Here is a 23,877-nt window from a genome sequence, read left to right on the forward strand (position 1 = left end):
TTAACTTGGCACTGAAATTAAACAATAACCCATTTAATTTATGATTTAGGTTCTAAAATTCTAAAACAGAGAATCAAATACTTAATTTTCTGCCTCCGTCTCTTTTTGTCTTCTATCCACCAGCAAAGCTTTATTCCAATAATGCTTTTTAATTTTTTTTTCAGTGCTGGTATGGAACTTAGGGCCTCCATATGCTGAGCAAGCAGTCTATCACTGAGCTACACCCACACTCCCAAGAATGCTCCTTTAAAAATTAATTTATAAAAGTGCTCCATGTATTTGACTTTATTATTTCTGAGAAAAACTTATTTATGTAGATTTTTAAAAGTTACAGATTTAAAATATATGGTTGAATTGATGATAGGTTAAGATGCCATCAGGACTCTCAGATCAACACACAAGTGTGTGTGCACGCACACACACATTCACACACACATTTGGGAATGTCAATAAAAATTTAACAAAGCAAAAGATATCTAAAAGTAAAGGTCTAATGCTGTACTTTTAGCCAACATAGCCAAGAAAAACACTTTGGCTGATTCTTTAAAAATTCACTTAATGTTGAACTCCATAATTTATAATGTTTTTCCTTTGGGCTGCTGAGTTATGTTCCTCATTATGATTATAGATCAGTAGCAAAATATTTAGTATTCCTTAAGGAGATACATAGCTTAGCTGAGAACAAGGGCAGGTGTGGGTGGGAGACGGACAGTGGGTGGGAGACAGAGAGTGGGTGCAACCAAAACAAGCCAGAAGAGGACTCTAGGAAACAGGGGTGCAACCTGGGCTGTTCATGTGATTGACTCAGCCCTGATAAACTTCAGAAATCTGGGCAACAATCTGGCATTGACGTACTCAGAGGTTGGTGTAACAGGGAATGGGGATCCGGAGGTCATGAGGTCAAGCAAGGCATTGACCTGACCTGAAGGCAATGAGATCAAATTTCTGGTTCTGTTGAGCCTCCAAAGAATAGTAGTTCTCACTCTTCAGGTCTTTCTGGACTGTGCTTTTGAATGTTTCAAAGCCTTTTTCCATATATCACTTTATTTGAGGCTGACATAGACCTGACAAGGTAGGCAAGAGATGGCTCCTCTCGGCTCCAGGTAAGGAAAGTGACAGCCAGGTGGAGTGAAGTAATTAAGTGACAGAGCTGTGACTAGGGCCTGGAATTTCTGACTCCTAGGCCAGGAGGGAGAGGACTCCTAGAGGGAAGGACATAGTGATGGTTGTCAATGGAAATTGAGGGGAGAGAGAGGACCAGATGTAAGGATTCTAGTGGCACAGGAAAGACACATGACCCAGCAAGGTAAGTGGACCCTGGGGCCCAATTTCTGCTCTTGACCATGGCCAGGAGACCACTGGTGGAGCTGATGGACATGCACCTGGTCATCTTCCGAGATGTCTGCTTTCTGGCTGTTAGTGTCGAATCTCCATCCCTCTTACTTCTCCTAAAGGTCCTATAAATGGATCAATTTATATTTTGAGCCTATACTCACAGTAGAATGTAGAAAAGCCTTTTTACTACTGAGTACCATAAAGTAGTGATTATTATTACGTACAAGTTCTTTGTAAATTATCAAGTACTACATGAATGTCCATTGATGATGATTGATGATGGTGATAGTGATAATATTATGCTTTTATTCAACCAGAGAAGTGCTTATTCAGTCACCTTTTCTTCTTCAATTTAAGTTCTATATCTAGAAGCAAATTCTTTAGTGTTGTGTTATACCCTTGGCATAGAACCTTATCCCTCTCACAGAGTCATGAATGAGAGACAAACTTTTGACGGTTGGCTTGGTGCTCTTTCCACTGTGCTGAGCCCCCTTGTATGGTCTCTCCTTCCCTCCACTGGCAGGCTGCGCAAGTTCCAGGATCTACTTCTTTGTCTTGGTTACCCTGTTTGGTTCCATGAGCATACTTCTTAGTGCTCCCTCTAGGGACACTCGTGTGGCCAATTTGTCAGGCCTTGAGATTCGGGGCTGGTGAGAAGTCAATGGTTTGCATAGTGTGGATCAATAATCCCTAAATGTTTCTTCTGAGTGCCTTCAGAACCCAAAGTCCATTCATGTATTGGTTTGAAGATGCTTTGAGTTTTGTCTGAAGTGAACATTTTCAGCCTTAACAGCACAAAAGAGTTACCTAAAGATTCTTGAGCCTCATTTAAGATCAATTGGATCCAAATTTCTGGGGGAAAAATCAGGGCACTGGTAGCTTTGAAAAGCTCCCAGGTGATTCTAGGGTGTAGCCCAGACTGGGAATCAAACCTCCATAATCTAGAGAGCATGCTTAATGGTTTATAGATAAGGTGTCTTTAGTTTGTCTACTTCAGCATCACTCTTCAAATACATTGTTATTCATTCTTGGGGGGGTGCCTCACTTGTCTTATGTTCAGATAAACCTACAATCTGCCCCAGTGGAAGAGTGCTCAGCCTCCTGGGTCACCTCAGCATCCACCCCTTGGACAGATGGCCTTTGTGGAAAAGCTCATCATTCATACATTGGCTTCCTCTACCCCAAATACCCCCACTTCTAAGTGATCTCTAAATCTGCCTCCTTGCCTTCTATAAGCAAAGATTCTGCCTCCAGCAACCAAGGGGTAGACATTCATCAGATGAGGAAATAAAACAAATGGGACTCAGATCTCCTGAATCCATAATTAGCCCTAATTTACACTGCATTGCTTATTCATTCAGTCATTAAATATTCATGGAATGCCTTTTGCCAGATTCAGCCTCTTCCCTTCTGAATATCCTGACTAACCTCGCTTGAGGGTGACTGTCTTTGTAACTGTCAGACACATCGCCATGCAGCTTCCTGTGATGTTGACATACAGCGAAGGATTAGGCCTAATGAACACACCAAGCAGCAATTTCCCTGCCTGCTGTCTTGTGCCATCTCCTTTCCTGGCATTCCCAGGTCTTTGGAGAGAAAGCTGACCGCTGCTCACTGATGACTTGTGTACCAAGAAAGACTCTAAGCAGGGGCATAAGAACTGGCTCCTCCTAAATGAGTCACTCCAGAGAGTGACATTCAGGCACGTAAGAGCCTCAGCATTGGTCTTGCTGCCCCCGTGTGCTTTATACAAAGGTGTACTGGTCAGCTCAGAATCTGGGTTTTTCTCCTGCTGTGGCTCATGATTCACCTCCCAGCAGACAGCAATTAACCACCTGGCTTCCATATATAAACAACAAATGCAAATTCAACTTCACTTTCCCCAACAGACTCCAGTTCACAAACTTTATGGCTTGACTCCCTGGTATACCTCTTCTTCCAGGGAAACCTCTAACTCTGGCTGTGTGTCACAGGCAGGTAGAGAGGTGAAATGTGTTGTGGGTGGCTTATCATTCTTCCCTCCACCAAGCTTGGAAAACATCTCTATTATCTTTCCTCTCAACTTGAATGAGGCTTCCAGCTACTCAACACTAGATCCAAATGGTCATTACCATTTGGAGCTGGTGCAAAAGGGTCAAAACCTGTGGCCCAACCCAAGCAGTGGAAGGAAGTGTCTTTGGAACTGTACATGCTGAGGTCTGGAATGCAACTGTGACAACTCACCTAACCTCAGCTTCCTTATTTATAGCCTAGGCCACTGCTGCTCACTTCCCATGAGATTAGAAAAATTCAATGAGAAAATACCTGTAAAGCATCCAGTACTTCTCCTGGAATAATAAATGTGGTTCCCCTCTCCTTTCTTCTCCATTTAATGCGGCATTTATTTGAGGATTTGATGAGAAATTTCTTGAATAATTTTAGGGTAGGATGGGTAAGAGCAACGTCTGGGTGAGGGAGATACTATGCGTAAATAAAAATGGAAGGAACCCAGAGTTCATGGAGCAAGAGCCACAGAATTGGGAAATTCTAGCTGGAGAAGGAAGTCCCAAGACAGAATAGTGAGGCTGAGCTTTTGAAAGATGAGAAATGGCAATGAGAGATGATTATCAAGAAAGAAAAGTGCATGACAAGTTTGGAGAACAATGCTGGACACGTAGTTGAACTTAGATTGTTAACAAACCAGTCATAAATGAAATAAAAGTCTTAAGCGTGGGCCCCACACCCTCTCCAATTATTTCAACCTTTCTTCTTTCTAATAAATCATGAGGGCCCATAATACAGGGCGGCCATAAAGCAATGAGATTGGTTGCCAAAAATCAAACAGGAGGGAAATCAGTGTCAGTATTTCAGAGCACATCCGATTAGTGGTTAGTCATAAGGAGAATTAGCATTGTATGCATTGTTGCCAAATCCATCACAAACATGCTTTAAATGGCTAGGAACCGTAGAAATAAAAAAGGCCTGGGTCTGGGAAGGCTAATCCTGTCAACTGGCCATGTAGCATCCATGAGTCTTAGTTTCCTTGCCTGTAAAATGAAAGGGGCATTTGACATGGATCAGTGGTGTATCAGAATGTTTTTGGTTCTAAGTAACAAAAGCTGGCTTGCAGGGGCTTAAATAATGAAGGGAATTTACTGGCTCATATAATTGAAAAGCTCACAAGGATTTGAAAAGCTTCAGGGCCGGTTCAAACAATTTACCAGGAACCAATATCCTCCCACCATTTCTTGGCTCTTCTGACTGGTGTCACCTCTTAGGCAGACTTTGGCAGATCCTTCAGGTTGAGAATGGCTTCTAGCTCTTTCCTGGGGCCACCTGCCCTCAGTCATGTACAGCAGGAAGAGCAAACCTTTGTGCCGATATTATCAGCACATCTTAGGTCACATGCTGATCCCTGAACCAATCACTGGTCCAGGGGATGAATGTGATGATTGATCAGGCCTTGGTCATGTGATACTAGGTTTAGTTCCATTGCTAAAGATGGGTTCAGCTTCCCTCTAGCTGCATGGATTCCCACATGGAATCAGGATAGCTGGAAAGTGGGAAGGGGAGAAGGAAGGTACAGAGTCAAGCAACACATTGTCAGGGTAGGTGGATTTTAATTTGGGGGGTGGTGAATCAAATTCAAATGCAGTCATGCCAGGTGCCACATAATGATCATGAATTATTTTCTCAGCTACAGACTGCATATACAAAAGTGACCCTGTAAGATTTTAAAGGAGCTTAAAAATTGCTGTTGCCTTAGCACAAAGTAATGCTCACCTGTTTGTGGTGATGCCAATGTAAACACACCTACTGCCTGTTGTATAAAAGAATATCACATATAATATAGGATAGAATACAATAATGAAAATAAATGACTGTTACCGATTTCTTTGTTACTATACTACTATACTTCCATCATTATTTTAGAGTATATTCCTTCTACTTATAAAAAGAAAGGTTCATTGTGAAAGTGTATGCTGTGTTAGGCAGCCGGATGCGCCTTGTGTTTACCTTGTCTCTTGCATCAAGAGGCCAGCCACACTGACTGATTGCCCTGCACTACTTAGGTTAGCCTAAGTACACTCTGCAAAGTTTGCACAACGACAAAGTCACTTAAGGAGGCTACTGGTAGCATATACAAAATAGATGCAAATGCAGCTTCCCTAGCTGACTGAGAAATGGGGGTTTGGCACTCGTTCTTCTGTCACTCTTGAGAGATCTTCTTAGAAACCTAGTGCTCCTGAGGACAGAAATGAAGATCTCTTTGGGTCCATTAGCTCTGTTTCTTGCTATTGCTTAATTAGCAAAGATCTACTAGGATCACGTGTGTTCCTGACCCCCATCTCCAGGCACTTCGGTGGGCCTGTACTATTATTCTGTGAACAGCTGTGTGAACAAAGTAGAACACTAATCTTATTAAAAATAAAACTACGTTATATCAACATAGAGGTGTACATGTTTCTCAAAGTAAAGACTTACCCACTATTATTCTCAAATCCAACAAAGATTGCAACTGTTGACCCAAGTTTCTGATAAAGACCAGAGCAATAAAGCACCAGGTCAGCATAAATAACTTATAAAGCTGACCAGTACACAGAGCTGGGGAGAAATGGTCCGAAAGGAAAAAAGAGACCAACAATTTCTTCAAATTAATAGTGACCACAAACTGGTTTTCTGGAAAGACCCAGGTAATTAACCAAAGATAGTATTTACTTTATACATTATGGGAAGCCTTTGACATGTTCTTGAAAGAGTTGAAGTTTCTCTTAATTAGAAGTTTGGCATAAAATCTGTAATGCTTTAAAAAAATAAATAGTGGTAAAATATACTTAACATGAAATCTACTGTCTATACCATTTTTAAATGCACATTCAGTGGTGCCGCAGCCCGGCTGGCTGGGCAAAATAAGCGGAGGGGTGACGAATAACTTGTGTTCGTTGATACAGCAGGAGTAGGAGCCGTTTATTGCAGGACAGGAGCAGTATTTATACATTCCACAGAGCTTATCTAATTAGCATAAACTAGATACATCAGTCAACCAATAAGGAATCTCTACACTTAATGGCTCGCTTTTGTTACTTCTCAAACCACTCCCTCTGGCATTTTGCCAGGCACCATCCAGACTTGTTTACAAACTCTAACATTCCCCTGGCTAAATGCCAGGTGTTATTTTGACTTGTTTACAGACTCTAACACAGTGGCATTAGTATGTTCTCATGTCATGCAATCATCCCCACTGTCCATCTCTTCTCATAGTTTTCAAAACTCTTTTCTCCTTGTAAAAGTCAAACTCTATATCCATTCAACAATCACTCCCTATTCACTCCTCGTCTCTGCCCCCTGTAACTACCTTTCTACTTTCTGTCTCTATGATTGATTATTCTAGATTCCCTCCTGTAAGTAGAGTCCTAAGTATTTGTCTCTTTTTTTGTTTGTTTGTTTTTTAAATAACTGCCTTAACATAAGGTTCTCAAGGTTCGTTCATGCTCCAGTATGTCTGGTGGAATCTCATTCCTTTTAAAGGCTGAATAACAATTCCTTGTGTGTATATACCATGTTATTTGTCCACTCATACATCAGTGTGCACCTGGGTTTCTTCCACCTTTGGAATTGAGAATAAGGCTACAGACCCTGCTTTCGAGTCTCTTGGGTGTACACATACTCAAAAGAGGAATGGCTGAACCAAAGGAAGTCTTTCTTCAGGGACAGTTTTGTTTTGTAAAATTCTTAAATGCATATTCTAAAGTAGCAAACAACAGACTGATGATTCTGTGATTTCATCTCATAATGTAACAATAGATATAAAAGGGAAAGTGACCAGGCAACACTTCTGTAAGATCAAGTGGCTTCTTTCCTATTCATGGAGATGGAAGTTGATAAGGGTTCGATTGTGTTCTAGGCCTGCATTTGTGTAGGTCTCCCAATCACAAAATCAAGTGTAAGGGATCCATAGTCTAACCCAGGTTTAACCCAGAGCACAGACCCAAGAAAACAAGGCTGTGCTTCAGGAGGGAAACAAAGAGGAGCTTCTTCAGCAGGCAGGGGAACACTGCTGGGCTGCCCAGATGTAACCTATTTTTCTTATCTGGCCCACAGCCTTCCTTTTCTATTTGGAGGGATGTAATGGCAATCGAAAAATGTCTCCGTTTCTTCCTCAGTGGAGAAAGTCAGAGCATCTCCTTGTGAATATGGTTTCATTGTTTGGAAGTGATTTGCACCAAAGGTTCCATTTAGTCAAATTTAATTTCTTCTAAACAGTATTTCTTAAATAGAGGTGTCAAGTTCTTGCAGTTGACACCCACTACTAAAACAACTACACTTTCAAACCAATAAATATGGTATTGAAACTTCTCTCAACTCAATTAACTTCATGGAAAAAGAAAGAAAGAAAGAAAGCTTAGCATTCTGCACATAGAAAACAGCAGTAACTCAAGCACAGAGTGCATATTGTGTTCCCGGTGACAAGCAGCTGACACACAATAATTTGGTGTCAGGGAACTTTAAGAGAAAGAATAGTATTTCTCTACATTGAAGAAAAGGCTACACTTTGGGTCAGGCCTATTCTACCCTGAAAAAGATGGGAATGTTTCAGAGGTGGCAATGAAGACACTGTCTCGTTCACACACTCATTAATAGTATCATCTTTCATTAACCAAGTAACAACTGATAATGAAAATTAAACAAACAAAACCCCTTTGACACAGGCCTCAATGGTGATGTCATAGACATTGAATATGTGATGGGTTTTGCTCCAGAGCGTCTCTCTGATTGTAAGTCTTATGCATTCCCAGGATGATTTGTGAATCTGACACTAGGCTGGTCTAGTTGGAACAAAGACCAGGAATGCCAACTATCCTGCACAGTGTCTTTCAGATACTGAAGTCACTGCTACTTCAGATTCTCTTACCTAAACATTTCTATGTTATCATCTTGCAATGCAGGCTCCCACCAAAGAGACAAGATTCTAAAGAGGATAATGAATGAGCAGCTCCTCCCTTACTCGGCCCTGTCTCTTTCTCCCCTTTCCAGGGCATCTCTCTCACCTGTCATATGTTGCCCCCATCTTTTTGTGTATGCATGTGGTGTATCTGTATCATCGTATCATTGCCATCTATGGGGCCAAGATGGCTAAAGAGCATTCTTACTAAGAGCCCTCTTGTCTCTGATTCTTTCCTCTTCTTTCAGTTTGGGTCAAATCTTAGCGTGTTGACAATCACCATCAGGCACTTCTTTAAATGCAGATTCCTGGACTCACACCAAGGAATTCTAATTTACTAGGTCTAACATAGGACCCAGAAAACTGTCTTTTAATAAGGCAATTCTGGATAGGAGGCTTTTGGACCTCACTTTAAGAAGCCATATCCCTGGGATAAGAGCCCAGCAACTCTGTCCCAGCTCAGCGCTCAGTCTCATCACTGTTCCCCTGGATGAATGTGGCAGTCCCCAGGTGCTTCCAGTGCATTTAAGAGCAACCAAAATTTGTTCTGTCAAATTGTGTTTGACAGATTATCTGGGGTTACAAGGGACTGATTCAAACAGAAGAACCCAGTCACACTTCTGCATGGTGCAACCTAATTAAGGGCAGAAGTTCCTGTTTTGTGTGTTTTGGCTGCCATGACTGTGACTGACAGACTAGACAGGTAGAAGTTCCAGCAGAGCTGTGTGAGCTGGGAAGCTGGCCAACCCCCTTCCCTTGGCCTCAGTTTTCTCATGCGTATTAGGAAGACATACAAGTAAAACTCCACAGGGTTAAAGGTCACTCTGCTTTTGAGATCCAACCTGGGAATTTAGCAAAAGGCTCTGCCATGGCTCTGAGAGCTGCTCTACTTCTAAGAAGCTTTCCCTAAGAGGAAGGAGTGATGTGTAAAACATGCAGGGTGAGGCACACACCACAGCTCCAGAGTCCCCAGGACTTGCCAGCCCCTGCACACTTCCTCTCCCTAAGCCTCCGCGATAAAGTCATGGACTTTCTAAGGTCCTTCAGGGCACAGGGAACAGAGTCACAGCAGAGGTTATCCTGCTGGCTGGGTCCACAGAAAGGAGACACAGTCAGGGAAAGGAAAGGTCTAAAGAAGAACTAGGATTTAGTGATTCCCAACCAGGCCCTTCTGCTTCGAAAAGGCACACATTATAATTGCATAATTAAGTAATATGTGACTAAATCTTCTTGTAAAACCATTGCAACATGAAGCTGAATTTTCCTTTCACACTCCCTCTGCAAATGTCTACATTCTTCCAGGAGAGATTTGCTGGGTTAGTCTATTTGTTATGACCTTTGTGTATACACATGCAGACAGATATCTCTATCCCTGAGAAATACAAGGAGAGATTTTAGGTATATGCCTATGTGTTTTCTCTGTGTGTGTTTGGTCTTTCTTTCTTCCTTTTTTGGAGATGATGGGGGTGGGGTATCTCATTAAATTACTGAGGCTGGCCTTGAACTTTTGATCCTCCTGCCTCACCTTCCCGAGTTGCTGGGATTACAACATATGCCACAGTGCCCTAGCTATGTATATGTTTTAAAAATATAAATGGGGCCCCTAGCTCATTCTGAAACTTGCCTTTTGCATTGAATAATACATCTAGAGATGTGTTATTGCCTGTACATATAAATCTACTCCATTCAATATGATTTTTTTAAATGTCCTGTCAATGAAGGTCTCCGCAAGTCATGAGTTTATTTTCCCATGTCTTTTTTTTTTTTTTGGCTCCAAGCACTGCCCAAACCCATATACAGGTGACCCTCAGAAATAAGATTCTCTGGCTAAAGGAAAAGGCTTAGGTTGAAGCAAGAAGCTTTTCTGAGGGAAAAAAAAAGAAAAGCAATATTTAAAGCAAAAAGAAATACTTAAATTACAAATCCAGAAAAAGTATGGAATGACCTTCCGTGGAAGTGGCCAAAACCCAGACAGACATGCATTATTTTAAGATATTTAGGATAACTCCACACTTGGGAGGTTTGAATCATCGCCTCTAAGTTGTTGGAACTTCCTGCAGGCAGCACTCTCCAGAAGAAATATAATGTAAGCTGCTTCGGTGTTTTTGTCTAATAGACACATACACACTAAGTAAAAAGAAATAGGTAGGAGCATAGGTGTGACTCAGTGATAGGGCACACGGCCCTGGGTTTGCTCCCCATCATTGAAAGAGAGAGAGAAAGGGGTGGAGGGAGGGAGGGAGGGAAAAGAAGGGAAAGGAGAGAGGAAAGGAGAGAGGAAGGGAGAGGAAAGAAAGAGAACGGGGAGGGAGGGAATAATCTTAATGATTTAACCCACTACATCCCAAATAGCGTCACTTTAACATGTAATCAACAGTATATTTAGGTATTTTATATTTTATTTTTTTTGGAATGAGTCTTTGACATGTTAGTGTTTCCTTTATCCTCACAGTACAGCTCAATTCTGATAGCCACAGTTCAAAAGCTTAAAAGCTACACTCATCTAGTGCCTATTATCCTAGATGGGGAAACTCTTAAGAATTAAGACTGAACATTTGTATGATGTGCTGAAAGACATCTTCTCAATTTATTCTAAAGTGGCCAAGTGGTCACATTCTGACTTTTTTAGTCCATTTTTCACCCTTCCCCACCCTATTTTTCTTCTTAACTCAAGATTAAACAGAAAACAAAGCAGAAGGAAACTCCTGCCCACATAGAGCTTCCATATACTAGCAGGGTATACATATACATATACATCCATATACTAAATGGTAGGGGAACCAGGGTGATGCTCAAGTTTCCGGAATCTCTTGGTGAATGGTGGGACCATTGTTTGACACAGCTGTTACAGGAGGCAGAACAGATTTTGGAAGAAAGATGATGGATTATTTTGCTTTCATTTGGGTGTTTGGAAGACACCCAAGTAAAGCTAGGCAGCAAGTTTTGGGCTGTGCATATTCAGAGATCAAAAAGAACTCGGGAGGGGACACACAGATTTGGGAGCATCAGCATATTCATAATATTAATTCCCTGGGATTGAGCTACCCAGTCCTGGGTGGACATGTGGAAGCAAGAGTCACAACCCAGTCTGCTGGGCTCGAGTAAGTTGCAAACATACATGAATCGGGTCATACGTGAGACACAGAGAGTGTTAGGTTCGTGCTAACTGGAAAGGATGTGCTCTAAGGCAGCCAGATTTGGCCTGTAGGCCTCTAGTTTGCAATCACCAGACTTCTGGAATTTCTCTCTCTGCCTCATCTTTCATTTTTAAGAAATAAAGATTGTTCTGGCAAGAGGTTAGCTGTTCATGGAAGCCCATTTCTTCCTGGGTGAAAGTGGGAGTCACAATCCACTGCATTTCCCAGCCTTCTTTGCCATTATGAGTGGCCATGGGACAGAGTTCTTGCAATAGGAAATGAGCAGAAGTGACGTGCTCCATTCTGGCCAAGACCCTGAAGAGGAGGGTGTGCCCTGCATACACTCCTTTCAGATACAATACTGAATTCTAGGGGACTTGGGAGCCAGAGATAGCAGGAAATAGGATCTCTGTGTCATGGTCTGGACAAAAGCTACTGACCAACTAGGACATCTGCTTATGACTATTACGAGCAAAAAGTAAACCTTTGCTATGTTTGGGCCATATACATGTTTGGCTCTGTTTGTTACTGTAGCTTAGCCTAATCTAGCAAGTACAATCGTATACCGAACTCACCCTGGCTGTAAGCTCTGTAAGGGTGGGACCATGTCCACCTCATTCACTGATGTACTCTCAACCCCAGGCCCAGGACACAGCATGAAACAGAAACATAATCAATAGCCTAATATAATGCCAGCTATATTTTATTGAGAATTTGTTTTGTGCCAGGCACTTTTATATACTAGGCATTATCTTATACATTGTAAATTATTTTATTTCATGTAATGGCATAAAATTCTTTCCATATAAGTTTTTTTTATATTGTACATAGTTTAATGTAATATGCTTAACAACAGGGATACATTCTGAGAAATGCAGCATTCGGCAATGTTGTCATTGAGCAAACATCAAGAGTATACTTACACAAGCCTAGACGGTATAGCTTACTACACATCTAGGCTAGGATATATATATATGTGTGTGTGTGTGTGTGTGTGTGATCTATATTATCACTATTTCTCCTAGGCCCATGATGGAAAAAATAACACAAAACCAAGGCAAGCCCAAGAGAAAAGGATGTGATCCAGATATGTGGCAAACACAAGATATGTGAGTCTGCTGCTAGCATACTATGGCATAGTGTTTTATAGTAAATCTTTTTTTATAAGTAGGAGTTCACTCTAAAATAACAATAAAAAGTGTAATATAGTAAGTACATAAACCATAAACATAAGTCTAACAGTTGTTTATTAACATTATCAAGTGCTAAGTACCGTACATAATTGTATGGGCTGTACTTTTAAATGCCTGGCAGTACAGTAAGTTTGTTTACATCAGCATCACCACAGATGTAATGTGTTGGGCGATGATATTATGACAGCTGCTACATCATCAGGCAACAGAAAATTTTCAGCTAGATTATAATCTTATGGGACCACCGTCTTATACGTGGTCAATTACTGAAGGAAACGTCATTAGTAGTACATGACTGTACATACTTCAGTTTTCCTTCATGGTTTCAGGTTCACAGCTCTTACAGTCTTTGTAATTTCCTAAATGACTTAAAGCAATCGGGTATTTTATGTGTTGACACATTTATCCTTTGTCCTTGATTCCTGAAGCAGCTCCAATATAGATTCAGGATGATAAAAGTGAAAGACAGTTTTTTGTTTTCCTCGGGTCCTTTCAAACACACTCAACCTTATGCTAGTGAGGTAGTTTTGGGGAAAGATTCTAGACAAGTCCAGGATGGGGGTCTGGTTTCCAGAGGAACCAACCATGTGCTCAGAGGGCTGGAACTTTCAATCCTACTCCTCAACCTCGTGGGAGGGGAGAGGGATGGAAGGTTAAGTTGACCCCTCATGGCCAATGGCTTCATCAGTCATGTCCACATATGAAGCTTCCATAAGACCCTCCAAAAGGACAGGCTTAGGAGAGCTGCTAGAGAGCTGACCACTGGAGTTCCTGCAGGAAGGCTCTCCTGGAGGAGGCGTGGGAGTTCCTCCTCATTTTGCCCTGTTCACCTCTTCGCCTAATGGTCATCAGTAATATCTTTATAATAAGCCAGTAAACATAAGTTTTGTGAGCCAGTTTAAAGTTAATCATACCCAAGGAGGGAGTTGTGGAAACCCCCATGGGCAGCTCGTGGGTCAGAACATGGGTGAAACAAGGGGGGGCTTGTGATTGGCATCTGAAGTAGAGGCAGTCTTGGGGACGGAGCCCTTAACCTGTGGGATCTGATTCTGTCTCAGGTAGACAGTGTCAGAATTAAATTGAATTAGAAGAGGCACAGCTGGTGTCTGCTGCAGAATTGATTGCTTGCTTGGTAGGTGGGGGAAATGCCATACACATCTGGTCACAGAAGTGTTCTGAGCTGAGTGTTGAATAAGTACAGGAGACACTGAGGGTTTTTTTGTTTTTTTTTTTTTTGTTTTTCAGGTTGGTATTCTACCCTCTGAAACACTAATCCATGAACATGTGCATACATCTTAATGTTTTAATTAATGTAATTTCTCCAATCAAGGATGCTCTCAACCCTTCTCTCCATTTACTTAAGTTCTGCTTTCTTCATCTTTCCCAGGACCCATCATTCATTCTATCCTTTAATTAGTTCAGCAGAAATATGATATCATTCTTACAGCAGGGATTTCATGTATCTGTCTGCCTCTAGAAAGAAGTTGCCATGAGGGTAGCATCTTGGTGTTTCCTAGAGCACAGGAGAAGATCAAGAGCCTACCATGTGTGTGGCACTGGAGGTGCTGAGGACTAAGACCGTCAGTTCTTTCTCTTGGCAATCTCTTCATCTAGGGGAAGACTGACATTAAAAAAATGAATCACAGCATATGAAATCCCTGCATTGATGAAGACAGGAGAAGAGCAAAGAGCCAGTTCTTCTCTGAGAAGGAAAGAAAGGATACCCAGAGCAGGTGATTTTTGAGCTGAGTTTCTGAAAGAACAAATAGCACCTCTCTAGTTGTGTAAGATGGATCCTAAGGAGGAGGAAAAGTGTGTACAATGGTGAGGACACATCAAGATGCAGGGGTTCTTCTGGATGAGCGAGGTGTTGGCTTGCTAGAATGTAGGCTTTATTCATTGATCCACATATTTATTCAGCAGATAGTGAATAAACCTAGAATGTTTCAGCAATGTGCTAAATTCAGAGGATTCAAATGTGGGCAAAACAGATAAGATCACTCATTCTCCTGTGGAGTCTGAAACCTAGGAAGCTGGGTGTAGTGGGGTATACTTGTAGTCCCAACTACTCGGGAGATGGAAGCAGGAGGATCCATGGAGCCCAGGAGTTATTTAAGGTTAGCCTGGGCAACCTAGTGAGACTCCAATCAGAAAGAAGAAAAAGAAAGAAAGAGAGGAAGGGAGGGAGAGAGCACAGGGAAAGAGGAAGTAAGAAAGCAAGGTTCATCAGGGACTGCAGCTGATCACAAAGTTCTAAAGCACATATGAAAGGGGAAGGAGGAAAGGATAACCAAGCATGCCAGGGAGGAGTTGGGGGAGTGGGCTGGGCTAGACTGTAAGAGACCTCTGACATCATGCCAGGGAGAAGGAGACTCCCTCCAGTCCGTCCGTCACTAAGTCCTGCCTCTCCCTCCTCTGTGATAACTCTCAATTGTGTTCAACCTTCCACCATTCTTGTCACATGGCTTCCTTAAATGAATGGGGCAGTCTTGTAAAAGTGATCCTTACTTCTCACCCCCTCCCCACATCGTTCCCAATGCAAACAGATAATCTTTTAAAAGAGAAAATCTGTTATATTATTCCCTATAGTAGGCAGAATTCTAAACTGGTCCTGTAATCTCCCTGGCTTTACTCTGGTGATTACATGACATTGTGAAGCAAAAGGGATTTTGCAGATGTACTTGAGGTGACTAATCAGTTGACTTGAAGATAGAGAGATTATCTGCCTCATGAAGCTAGTCTTTGAAAAGCAGAGTTTTCTCCAGCTGGTAGCAGAAGAGGAGGAGGGAAAGGTTGGAAGAGAAGGAGGGATGGATGGATTTGACCTGCCACTGCTGATTTAAAACAGGGAGGGGGTGTTCCATGGGAAGGACCGGAGAGAGGCCTCTAAAAGCTGAGACTTTTCTGACAGCTAAAAAAAAAAAAAAAAATGGGGGCTTCAGTCCTACAACTGAAAGCACCTGGATTCTGGAAACAATCTGAATAAGCTTGGAAGTAGATTTTCCCCAGAACTCAAACCAGCCAACACCTTACCTTTAGCCTGAGACACTCTGGGCAGAGGATGCAGCAGCCATGCCAAGCAAGTCCTGCAACCTATAGAACAACAAAATAATACATGGGTGTTGTTTTAAGCCACCAGGTTTTTGGTAATTTATTATATAGCAACAAAAAACTAAGGTACCTTCAAAGTCTCCAACCCTCCAGTAAAACTCTATTGAGTTACTAGGTCCAGGAATTTAATCCTCACAACAGTGCTATTATGCAGGCATTTTTATTATCATCATTTCATAGATGACAAAACCAAGGCTCAGATTAAAAACTTCTCCTAAACTCACAGCTAGTAAGTAAACAACCAGTCTGACTCCAGTGTTGCTACTCGATGGCTTCTTCTTGTTCCTAGGATAAATTCAAGTAGAAAAGCGTAGAAATAAAATCCTTTCCTGCTTAACCATCATTGCCTGCTAGACACTCCTCTCACTGAAACCCTTTATAGCCCCAGTAACTGCCATGTTTTCTTGATTCCTTGACTTTACAAGTTGATTCCTTCTGTCTGGATTGGGGCTTGCCCCTGTCTTCCATCCGTTTTTCCTTTGGCAGGCTCAAATGGTCCTTTGGGTCTTTTGGAAGATGCTATTTAAAGTGGGACATCTTCTTGATCCTCCCAGATGAGACTGGATTCTACTACAGCATGCAGGTAGGTTCCTCTTGCACCTTATGCTTCCCCCTATTAGAAATCAGAAGACACTGTGTTAGAAATGTTTATTCAGCTGTACGCATCACTAGATAGTGAGATTCCTGCAGGCCAGTACTGGTGATTTGTTTATCATCAAAGCCTTAGCATAGGACCTGGGGCATAGTAGGAACTCAACAAATATTTACTGCATGAATCAGTGAACTGACACAAGTGCTTTTATCCAAGAAGCAATGAGAAGCCATCCAAGGTCTTGAAAGAAGGGAGTGAGTTTATAGATCTTTGCTTCACAGGGCATATACTTAAAGCAAGTCTTTCACACAAGAGACTGTCCTCATCAGCTGAAGATGAAACAAGTTCACTGGCATTGTGACACTGGCTTTCTTGTGCTGTGAAACTTGGCTCTTACCTCTTCTGGGCCACATGGATTTTCTGGATACTAGAAAATGTCAGAAACCGCCATGGTAGTGTCCTCGGTTTCCCCTTAAGGAAGCAGGACACATAAAAGAGTTTATAACTTGGGTCTGCGCCTCATACTTCCACCACAATCAGGAGTTTCCCTGTTAAGAAGGCTGTGGGAAGCTCTTTGGAAACCAGCAGACATGACCTGCGGAGAACTGGGAGTGGCCTCTGAAGGTCCCGCTCCAGTGGCGAACATTTCCTACCTAAACTTGCTCACCGAGCCCACTGCCCCTTCTAGTTCTGCTTATATATGCAAATCTTGCTTCCTGTCAAGGAAGAATGGAAGATCTTTTGCTCAGATTCCGAGCTTACAGCTCCTAGGTGGTCTTACTAAGGCGATTACAGCGTCTCTGTTAGAGACCGCTGAATGCCTCAGTTTCCCAGGTTGTGCAAAGTGCACTCCCCAGAATACGCTTCCCTGAAGGACCAGGGCCACATTTAGGGGCGCCTGGAAGGTGAGATAGTTTGATCAAGACACATCCAGTCACCTCTAGATGCAAGGGGAGGAGGCAGTAGGTGGACACGCAGAGCTAATACCTTGTAGAGGTGCAGAGAGGTCTCGAGTTCTTCCTTGCACCCGCTCGCGAAAGAGCTGCAAATTGGACTTCAGACGCCAACAACTCCAGCGAGGGACAGACTTGCGCGGCGAGGCTGGGAGGGGCGAGTCTGGGCGCCGCGCCTCGGGTGCTCCGGGCGGGAGCTCTGGGCGCTGGGGCGGGAAGGGGTGGAGCCACATGGGGAGGAGCAAAACCCGGAGGCCTCGGGCACGGTGGGCAGAGCCAGAGCTGCAGGAACCAGAACCCGGGCGCGCGGCCTCTGGAANACCCCCGGATGAAAACGACGACGACGACTATGAGGCGCTGTCCCAGGGCATGCTGTGCGGGCCCCCGCAGTGCTATTGCATCGTGGAGAAGTGGCGTGGCTTTGAGCGCATCCTGCCCAACAAGACGCGCATCTTGCGCCTCTTATCCGCCTGGGGCGACGAGCAAGAAAACGTGCGCTTCGTGTTAGTTCGCAGCGAGGCGTCGCTGCCCAACGCAGGTCCGCGCAGTGCGGAGGCGCGGGTAGTGCTCAGCCGGGAGCGCCCCTGCTTGGCCCGGGGAGACCCGGCGCGGCCCAGCCTGGCCATGACCCAGGAGAAGCAGCGGCGGGTGGTGCGCAAGGCCTTCCGCAAGCTGGCCAAGCTCAACCGGCGGCGCCAGCAGCAGCCGCCGCCTTCTCCCTGTTCGTCCACTTCATCGTCCACTGCCTCGTCTTGTTCGTCGCCGCCGCAGGCCCATGAGAGTGCGTCTGTGGAGCGCATGGAGACGCTGGTGCATCTGGTGCTCTCCCAGGACCACACCATCCGCCAGCAGGTGCAGCGGCTTCTGGAGCTGGACCGAGAAATCGACCGCTACGAAGCCAAGGTGCATCTTGACCGTATGCGACGGCATGGGGTGAACTACGTGCAGGACACTTACTTGGTGGGGGCAGGGATAGAACTCGATGGGCCCATCCCGGGCGAGGAGCCCGAGGAAGTAGCGGTAGCGGAGGAGGTATCAGCGGCGCCCCTGGACGGTGAGGCTCAGGCGGCCGCGCTGGAGGAGCTGGCCCGGCGCTGTGACGAACTGCTGCAGCTGCAGGAGCAGCGAACCCAGCAGGAGGAGTTGCTGGAGCGTCTCTCCACCGAGATTCAGGAGGAATTGAACCAGAGATGGATGCGGCGGCGCAGGGAAGAACTGGCGGTGCGAGAGGAGCCCCCGGAGCCCGACGGCGGCCCGGACGGCGAGCTGCTGCTGGAGCAGGAGCGGGTCAGGACGCAACTCAGCACCAGCCTTTACATTGGGCTCAGGCTCAACACGGACCTGGAAGCCGTCAAGGCGGACTTGGATTACAGCCAGCAGCAGCGGGACAGCAAGGAGCGTGAGCTGCAGGGCCTTCTCCAGACTTTGAACACTTTGGAGCTCACCATAGTGCAGGAGGGGGCTTCTGGCCCCAGCGGACCCACGCGGGAACCCCAGCCTCAGGCCTGCGCCGAGATGTGGGTGGACCAGGCTCGCGGAATGGCCAAGAGCTGTCCTGGCAACGACGAGGACTCGGATACTGGACTGAGCTCTATGCACAGCCAGGACTCGGATTCTGTGCCTGTGTGCGAATCCCTGGTGTAGGAGAAGCAGGGAGGGAGCCGGAGACGGAAATGTCTCCCTTTCTTGCAGCAGGCATTGGACCCGCCAGCTCAGGGACCCCAAATTAGGCTGGGGTGAGCCCGGAGCTGCTGCCTGGCCTCAGATCTCCAACCGGATCGGGGAAGGGTTGGGGATGCCTGCTGGGCACTGGCTCTTCTCTGGTTACAGGGTGAGTGTGGAGGAGGGTGAAGGAGAAGGAAGCCTGGTCTGTGTTCCAAGTCCTTTCAAGAGAAAGAGGTAGTGAGGCGGTGGAAACCCCCTATACTGGAAAACTAATATAGCACTTCTCAGTCTAGGGATGCAACCTCTTCCTTCTCCACCACCCTGGGGAAATAGACGTGGTCCAAACCCATTTTCAACACAAGAAATAAGTATTATGGAGATTTCACCACTCCTCTGAAGGGGAAGAACTGATGGCAGCTAGAACTATAGTCTGTGGCATAAAGTGCTCTTAAAAGAAACAGTTGGATGAAAAGGAAATTCCTTGAATGTTAATTGTGACTGTAAACGTGTTAAAACTAGCCAAAGAGGACGCAATGGTATTGGTCTCAGCCTTACTTAACATCTTTGATAAAAACCCATAGGCACCAAAAACCCTGCCTGTTTACATTTCTGCAGATTTGGGAATTACCCCTCGGCTAAATCATTTGCCTTTTCTTTCAAAGGCTAAATTGTATGGAAGTCTAACTCTGTATTTCCTCCTAGAAAATACAGTGTAGGTTGAAAGGGGATCTTTTTTTTTCCAATGTAGTCTTTTAATATTACAAAAGCCAAACATATTCTTTTGGAGATATCAAATCCTGGCAAACATAGTCCCTGGTTAAAATTTAATCTGGGCTCTTTGGGGTCTGTTCCTGCAAAGGCAGGTGTATTGTCCTTTGGTTCATGCTGCCACTTTGTTGACCCAATCACTGTTATTTCAGAAAAAAATAAAAGGGAAGTTGCAGAACTCAAGTTACACACAACTTAATTTACTGTTTAATGAGCACTCTAGTTTAAACTTAAAAACAAAGATCTTTGCTCATGTTCAGCTTTGAACTTGAGCTATAAGATTAAAACCAACTATGACCTTCATGGATTTTACCCAAATTCAAGTCTGACTTCAGTATCTTCGGTCAGAGGTTAGTTACTTGTTCAAACTTAAATCGAGACAGTGTAAATATCAGGGTTTACTAGATAAAGGCCTCCAAATAAAAGTAAAATAACCTCATGGTACACCTTAGGTGAACGAGTTGATTAACCATAGCACGTAGCTTACAAATAAAAGCGTATTCAAGTGAGCTAAGGATTTGGATTACTCTTGTCTGATGCACACCTGTGCACATGCCAGGGGAGGGTGACATGTTCTCTGTGGCCAGTGATAGAGCTGGTGGGCATTCGAGTGTAATTGTTCCAGTTATTTCAATTAAAACTTATCAGTTGTAGCGAGTTGTTGGCCCCGTGGAAGGAGTCTGCTGGCTGGTTTCCCTTTGGAGTTGAGTACTTCTGAGGAATGTGACTCTAATCTGTCCTGAGGAGGTATTAACAATGGGCTGTGTGTGTGGTGCCAGCATGGTGTGAGAGCCTGGTTATCAACCTAACTGTTGAGGATACTGGGGCTGGCTCCAGTTTCAACACTACACGTGAAGATAACTTAAGAGGCCTTGTTCTATAGAGAAGTTTCTTCCCTTGCAGGGACCCTCTGTGTTGCCAAAAGGAGCCTGCCCTCCTGACCTCCTCAAGCCACCATCTGTGCTGTCTCCTTCCTAGAGACAGCCCCACCTTGGATACTGCCACTGCCATGATATTACAACACGTGTGTGTGTGTTTTCAGATTTTCAAGTAAAATCAGAATTAAAAGGCCGTTTTCTTAATTGATGTTTTCAAAAGACCTTACTTGGCATAATTATGGTTTTTTAGTTTCATCTGATGCAGCAAACATCTATGCATTTGGTCTTGGGCATGATTAAAATGAGGAAGGAACCCAAAGAAACCCACTGTCCTCAGACAATCATTTGATCCCTTAAACTCAAAGTCTAATGGTAGCTTTCATTTTGAGGCAGAGGTAAAATCCTCATTAGAGTGTGACAAATGCTACTTGTCTGAATGGTTTATGCTGGCAATGGGCTGACCTGGTGGTTTTTAAATTATTGTGCTTTTTTCCCCCCAGGGTGGTAGAGGAGGTGGCTCTTGGATGTTTATTAACTTAGAAAGAACACAGAAGTTGGCAGAACAGGACTGCCTGGCAGAAAGGAGCTGTTTTTCTTTTCACTATTATTATTTTAAACTTTGATGGGCTGCTGACGTCAGCAAATATTCTTGAAGCCCATAAAGCAAACAAGCCACATCACAGGGAGAAGGCTTGTGGGATTTTCTCTGTTGCTGTCTTTCTAGAACCCTTCCCTCTCCCAACCACCTGAAGATATTTCTCTGGTCAGCTCTCCAAGCAGCGAGGAGTCTTTATATATAACAAAGGGCTAGCCTAGCCTGCTGAGTTTTGCTTTCATCCAAATCAATTATATTCCTAAAAGGCACTCTCTGTGTGGGTAGGGAGGGGAGAATGGGGACAGACCAGGAGGAGACAATAGGTACTTTTACGAAGAGCTTTTTGCAAAACCTTGCAAAACTGAGAAAGATATAGGTATAAAAAGCACCAAAACAGTGCTTGTGTATAGGAAGTGCTAAGTAAATAATAAATAAGTTTGGTTTCATTCACATGCACTGGGCATGGGAGCAAGTGCATAAGTGATGCTCCAGCCCCTGATGTCAGCAACCCTGTGTTCTCCAGGCCTCCCCAAAATCCTGGGAGGAACCAGCAAGCTCTGGGAGAAGAGGAGGGAGTGCAGGTTCCACATCAGCCAGTCCCATGCTTTTTTTGGAACCGAGACAATCAATTGTGTATTGATGTGAATTATCCCATTCTTGGCCATCTCCCAAACCCAGAGATTCCATATGACATCTCTATGTTTGTTTTTTCTCCTACATAGAATATGTTTATTATTATATTTACTATCAGAAAAGTTACATAATCTAGTCCTTGCGACAAACCTGAAAGTAAGAGGAATACAAAAAAAAAAAAAAAAAAAAAGTTACCCTAAATCTCTCACCACCAAAAGCCTGTCACTTCCAAAGTTTGGCATTTTTTCTTAGGGACTTTTTGAATTTTGAAGAGTTCATATTTTGCTCTATTTTTAAAAATACAATTTTGATAAGAGTGCCTATATCCTATGATACTCAGGTTTTGACAGACTCCTTGTAAACAGATCCATTCATCTGGTAAGTATACCATAGTTTATTTAACTGCTCATATTATCAGGTTGTTTCCCATACTTTTTTACTATTATAAAATAATATCATGATAAGCTTTTTTGTGCATGTGTCTGTTTCCTAATTAGACTCCTTCCATCCCTCCCACAAGAGCCCTAGAGAGACAATTCCAGACCAAAGAGTACAAGCATTTAGAGGCTTGATATTGCCAAGTTACTTTTCCAAAGACTTATTCTAATTGCAATAATCAAAATTAATTAATTACTCCTTTGTGGCCTCAGGAAGATAGGGTGGACAATCACTGTCTTAAAATATATTTACAGTAGCAAGCATGGTCAGCTGATAAGAACTGTTAGGGGGTATGGTATTTTCTCTCTCTCTTTTTTTTCCCCTCTCTTCCCTGAGCACCTGCTTAAGGTAACAGCAGTCTGGGCTCTCATTAGAATTGGCCAGTGATCTAAAAGGAGGAGGGACAAAAATCCACATTAGCAGGATTAATGAGATGACAAATATAAGTGTATTTATATAGAGAAAATACTCATTATATTTTTTTTTGTCTTTAGTGGAAACATTTTTCTAGGGAGATAGCATCATAAAACATTTGTGTATTTCTCACCTAGTTGTTTATCAGCAGTCTCTGCAGCTTAGGTTTTTCCTAGAAATTTCTTTCTAGATACATCACTGCACTTGAGCTTATTCTTAAATTCTTGAAAAGGGAAGATTTGATCATGGCAGTCTGTGAAATCTACATTGTGAAAATATTTGCAGAATTTGTTTCCCTAAACAAAAAGGAAGGAAGATGAGGAACCCATTTTCCTTGAGTGTTTCCCAAATGCCAGATCCTTGTGCTGAGTATCTATGTGTGCATTTTTTTCTGCATTCTTCTTGTGTGACGGAACTTTTTAACCTCCAGTTTTTACAGAGAAACGAAGTTCATCTAGCAGATCATCAGCAGTAGATGCAGGGTTTCAACCGTAGTCTGATCTCAGATGTGCTCTGGTTGCCACCCACATGAGGCACATACACAGGAAGTGTTTGGCACCTGGAAAAGGGAGTCTTCTTGGGCCCCAGGGTGTTGGCATTGGAAAGGCTTAGAGACTATCAAAGTTTTCCCTCAATTCCAGAGCTGATTATTATCTACTAGGTGAGGATTTAGTAAAAGACCAAGAAGGAGAAATTCCTATGTAAATATTTAAGTACTTGATTATGAGAAGTAAGTGTTTTGCCAGTGGAAAAGAAAACTTGCAAAAAAGTTAATACCCCGCGTATTAGCATAGAACTTTTGACCGACAGCCCCAAGGGCTGTAACTGCTGCAGAGCACAGTCAACAACATGGAATCCTTGGACACCAGGGTAGGTGCCTGTGCATTAGTCACATTCACATCCTGGAAGGTGGTTCTAGCTGTGCTGCAGCTGTTCCTACTGGACCTCTTTAACTGGACTTTCCTTCTGGTGAGCTTCTGGGTATGCAAGTATCAGGGAAGAGTAGACGGTTGGAGTTGTGGGGCTCCCAAGGACTTTTGTACCCATGATGTCAAGCATGCATACCTGGCTTAGGGAATCTTTGACCATGTTAACTCCACTGCACATGAGGAGACCTGGAGTGGGTTGCTTTGAAGGAGCACTATCCCAGCATCTGCCTTCTCATTCATTCCAAGGCAAGTCTTTCAGACCCATAATTTTCAGGATAACATCACGTTTCTTAGCAGGATTTACAAAGTTGTTG

At 43.6% G+C, this 23,877-nt stretch overlaps 1 protein-coding gene and 1 long non-coding RNA gene across 3 annotated transcripts; one reads left to right on the forward strand and one right to left on the reverse strand.

Annotated features, from left to right (window-relative positions):
• Positions 1-270: 270 nt before the first annotated feature.
• On the reverse strand, positions 271-17,540 carry LOC125612066. Of its 2 annotated transcripts, XR_007342330.1 has the most exons (5): positions 17,278-17,540; positions 15,769-16,311; positions 15,621-15,680; positions 3,640-4,361; positions 271-2,120 (listed from the first exon to the last, which is right to left on the reverse strand). It is a non-coding gene; the product is annotated as an uncharacterized LOC125612066 (long non-coding RNA). The 2 variants fall into 2 exon arrangements; XR_007342329.1 differs by having other exon boundaries at positions 271-4,361; positions 17,278-17,539.
• A 21-nt stretch (positions 17,541-17,561) lies between these two features.
• Positions 17,562-21,999, forward strand: Rassf10 (Ras association domain family member 10; the record flags this gene model as incomplete). Its single annotated transcript, XM_015504490.2, has 1 exon — positions 17,562-21,999. A coding segment is annotated over one exon (1,326 nt), but the record flags the coding sequence as incomplete, so codon positions are not given.
• Positions 22,000-23,877: the final 1,878 nt, after the last annotated feature.

This window comes from Marmota marmota, unplaced genomic scaffold, assembly GCF_001458135.2.
Source record: "Marmota marmota marmota unplaced genomic scaffold, marMar, whole genome shotgun sequence".
In the NCBI taxonomy this organism is placed as follows: domain Eukaryota; kingdom Metazoa; phylum Chordata; class Mammalia; order Rodentia; family Sciuridae; genus Marmota; species Marmota marmota.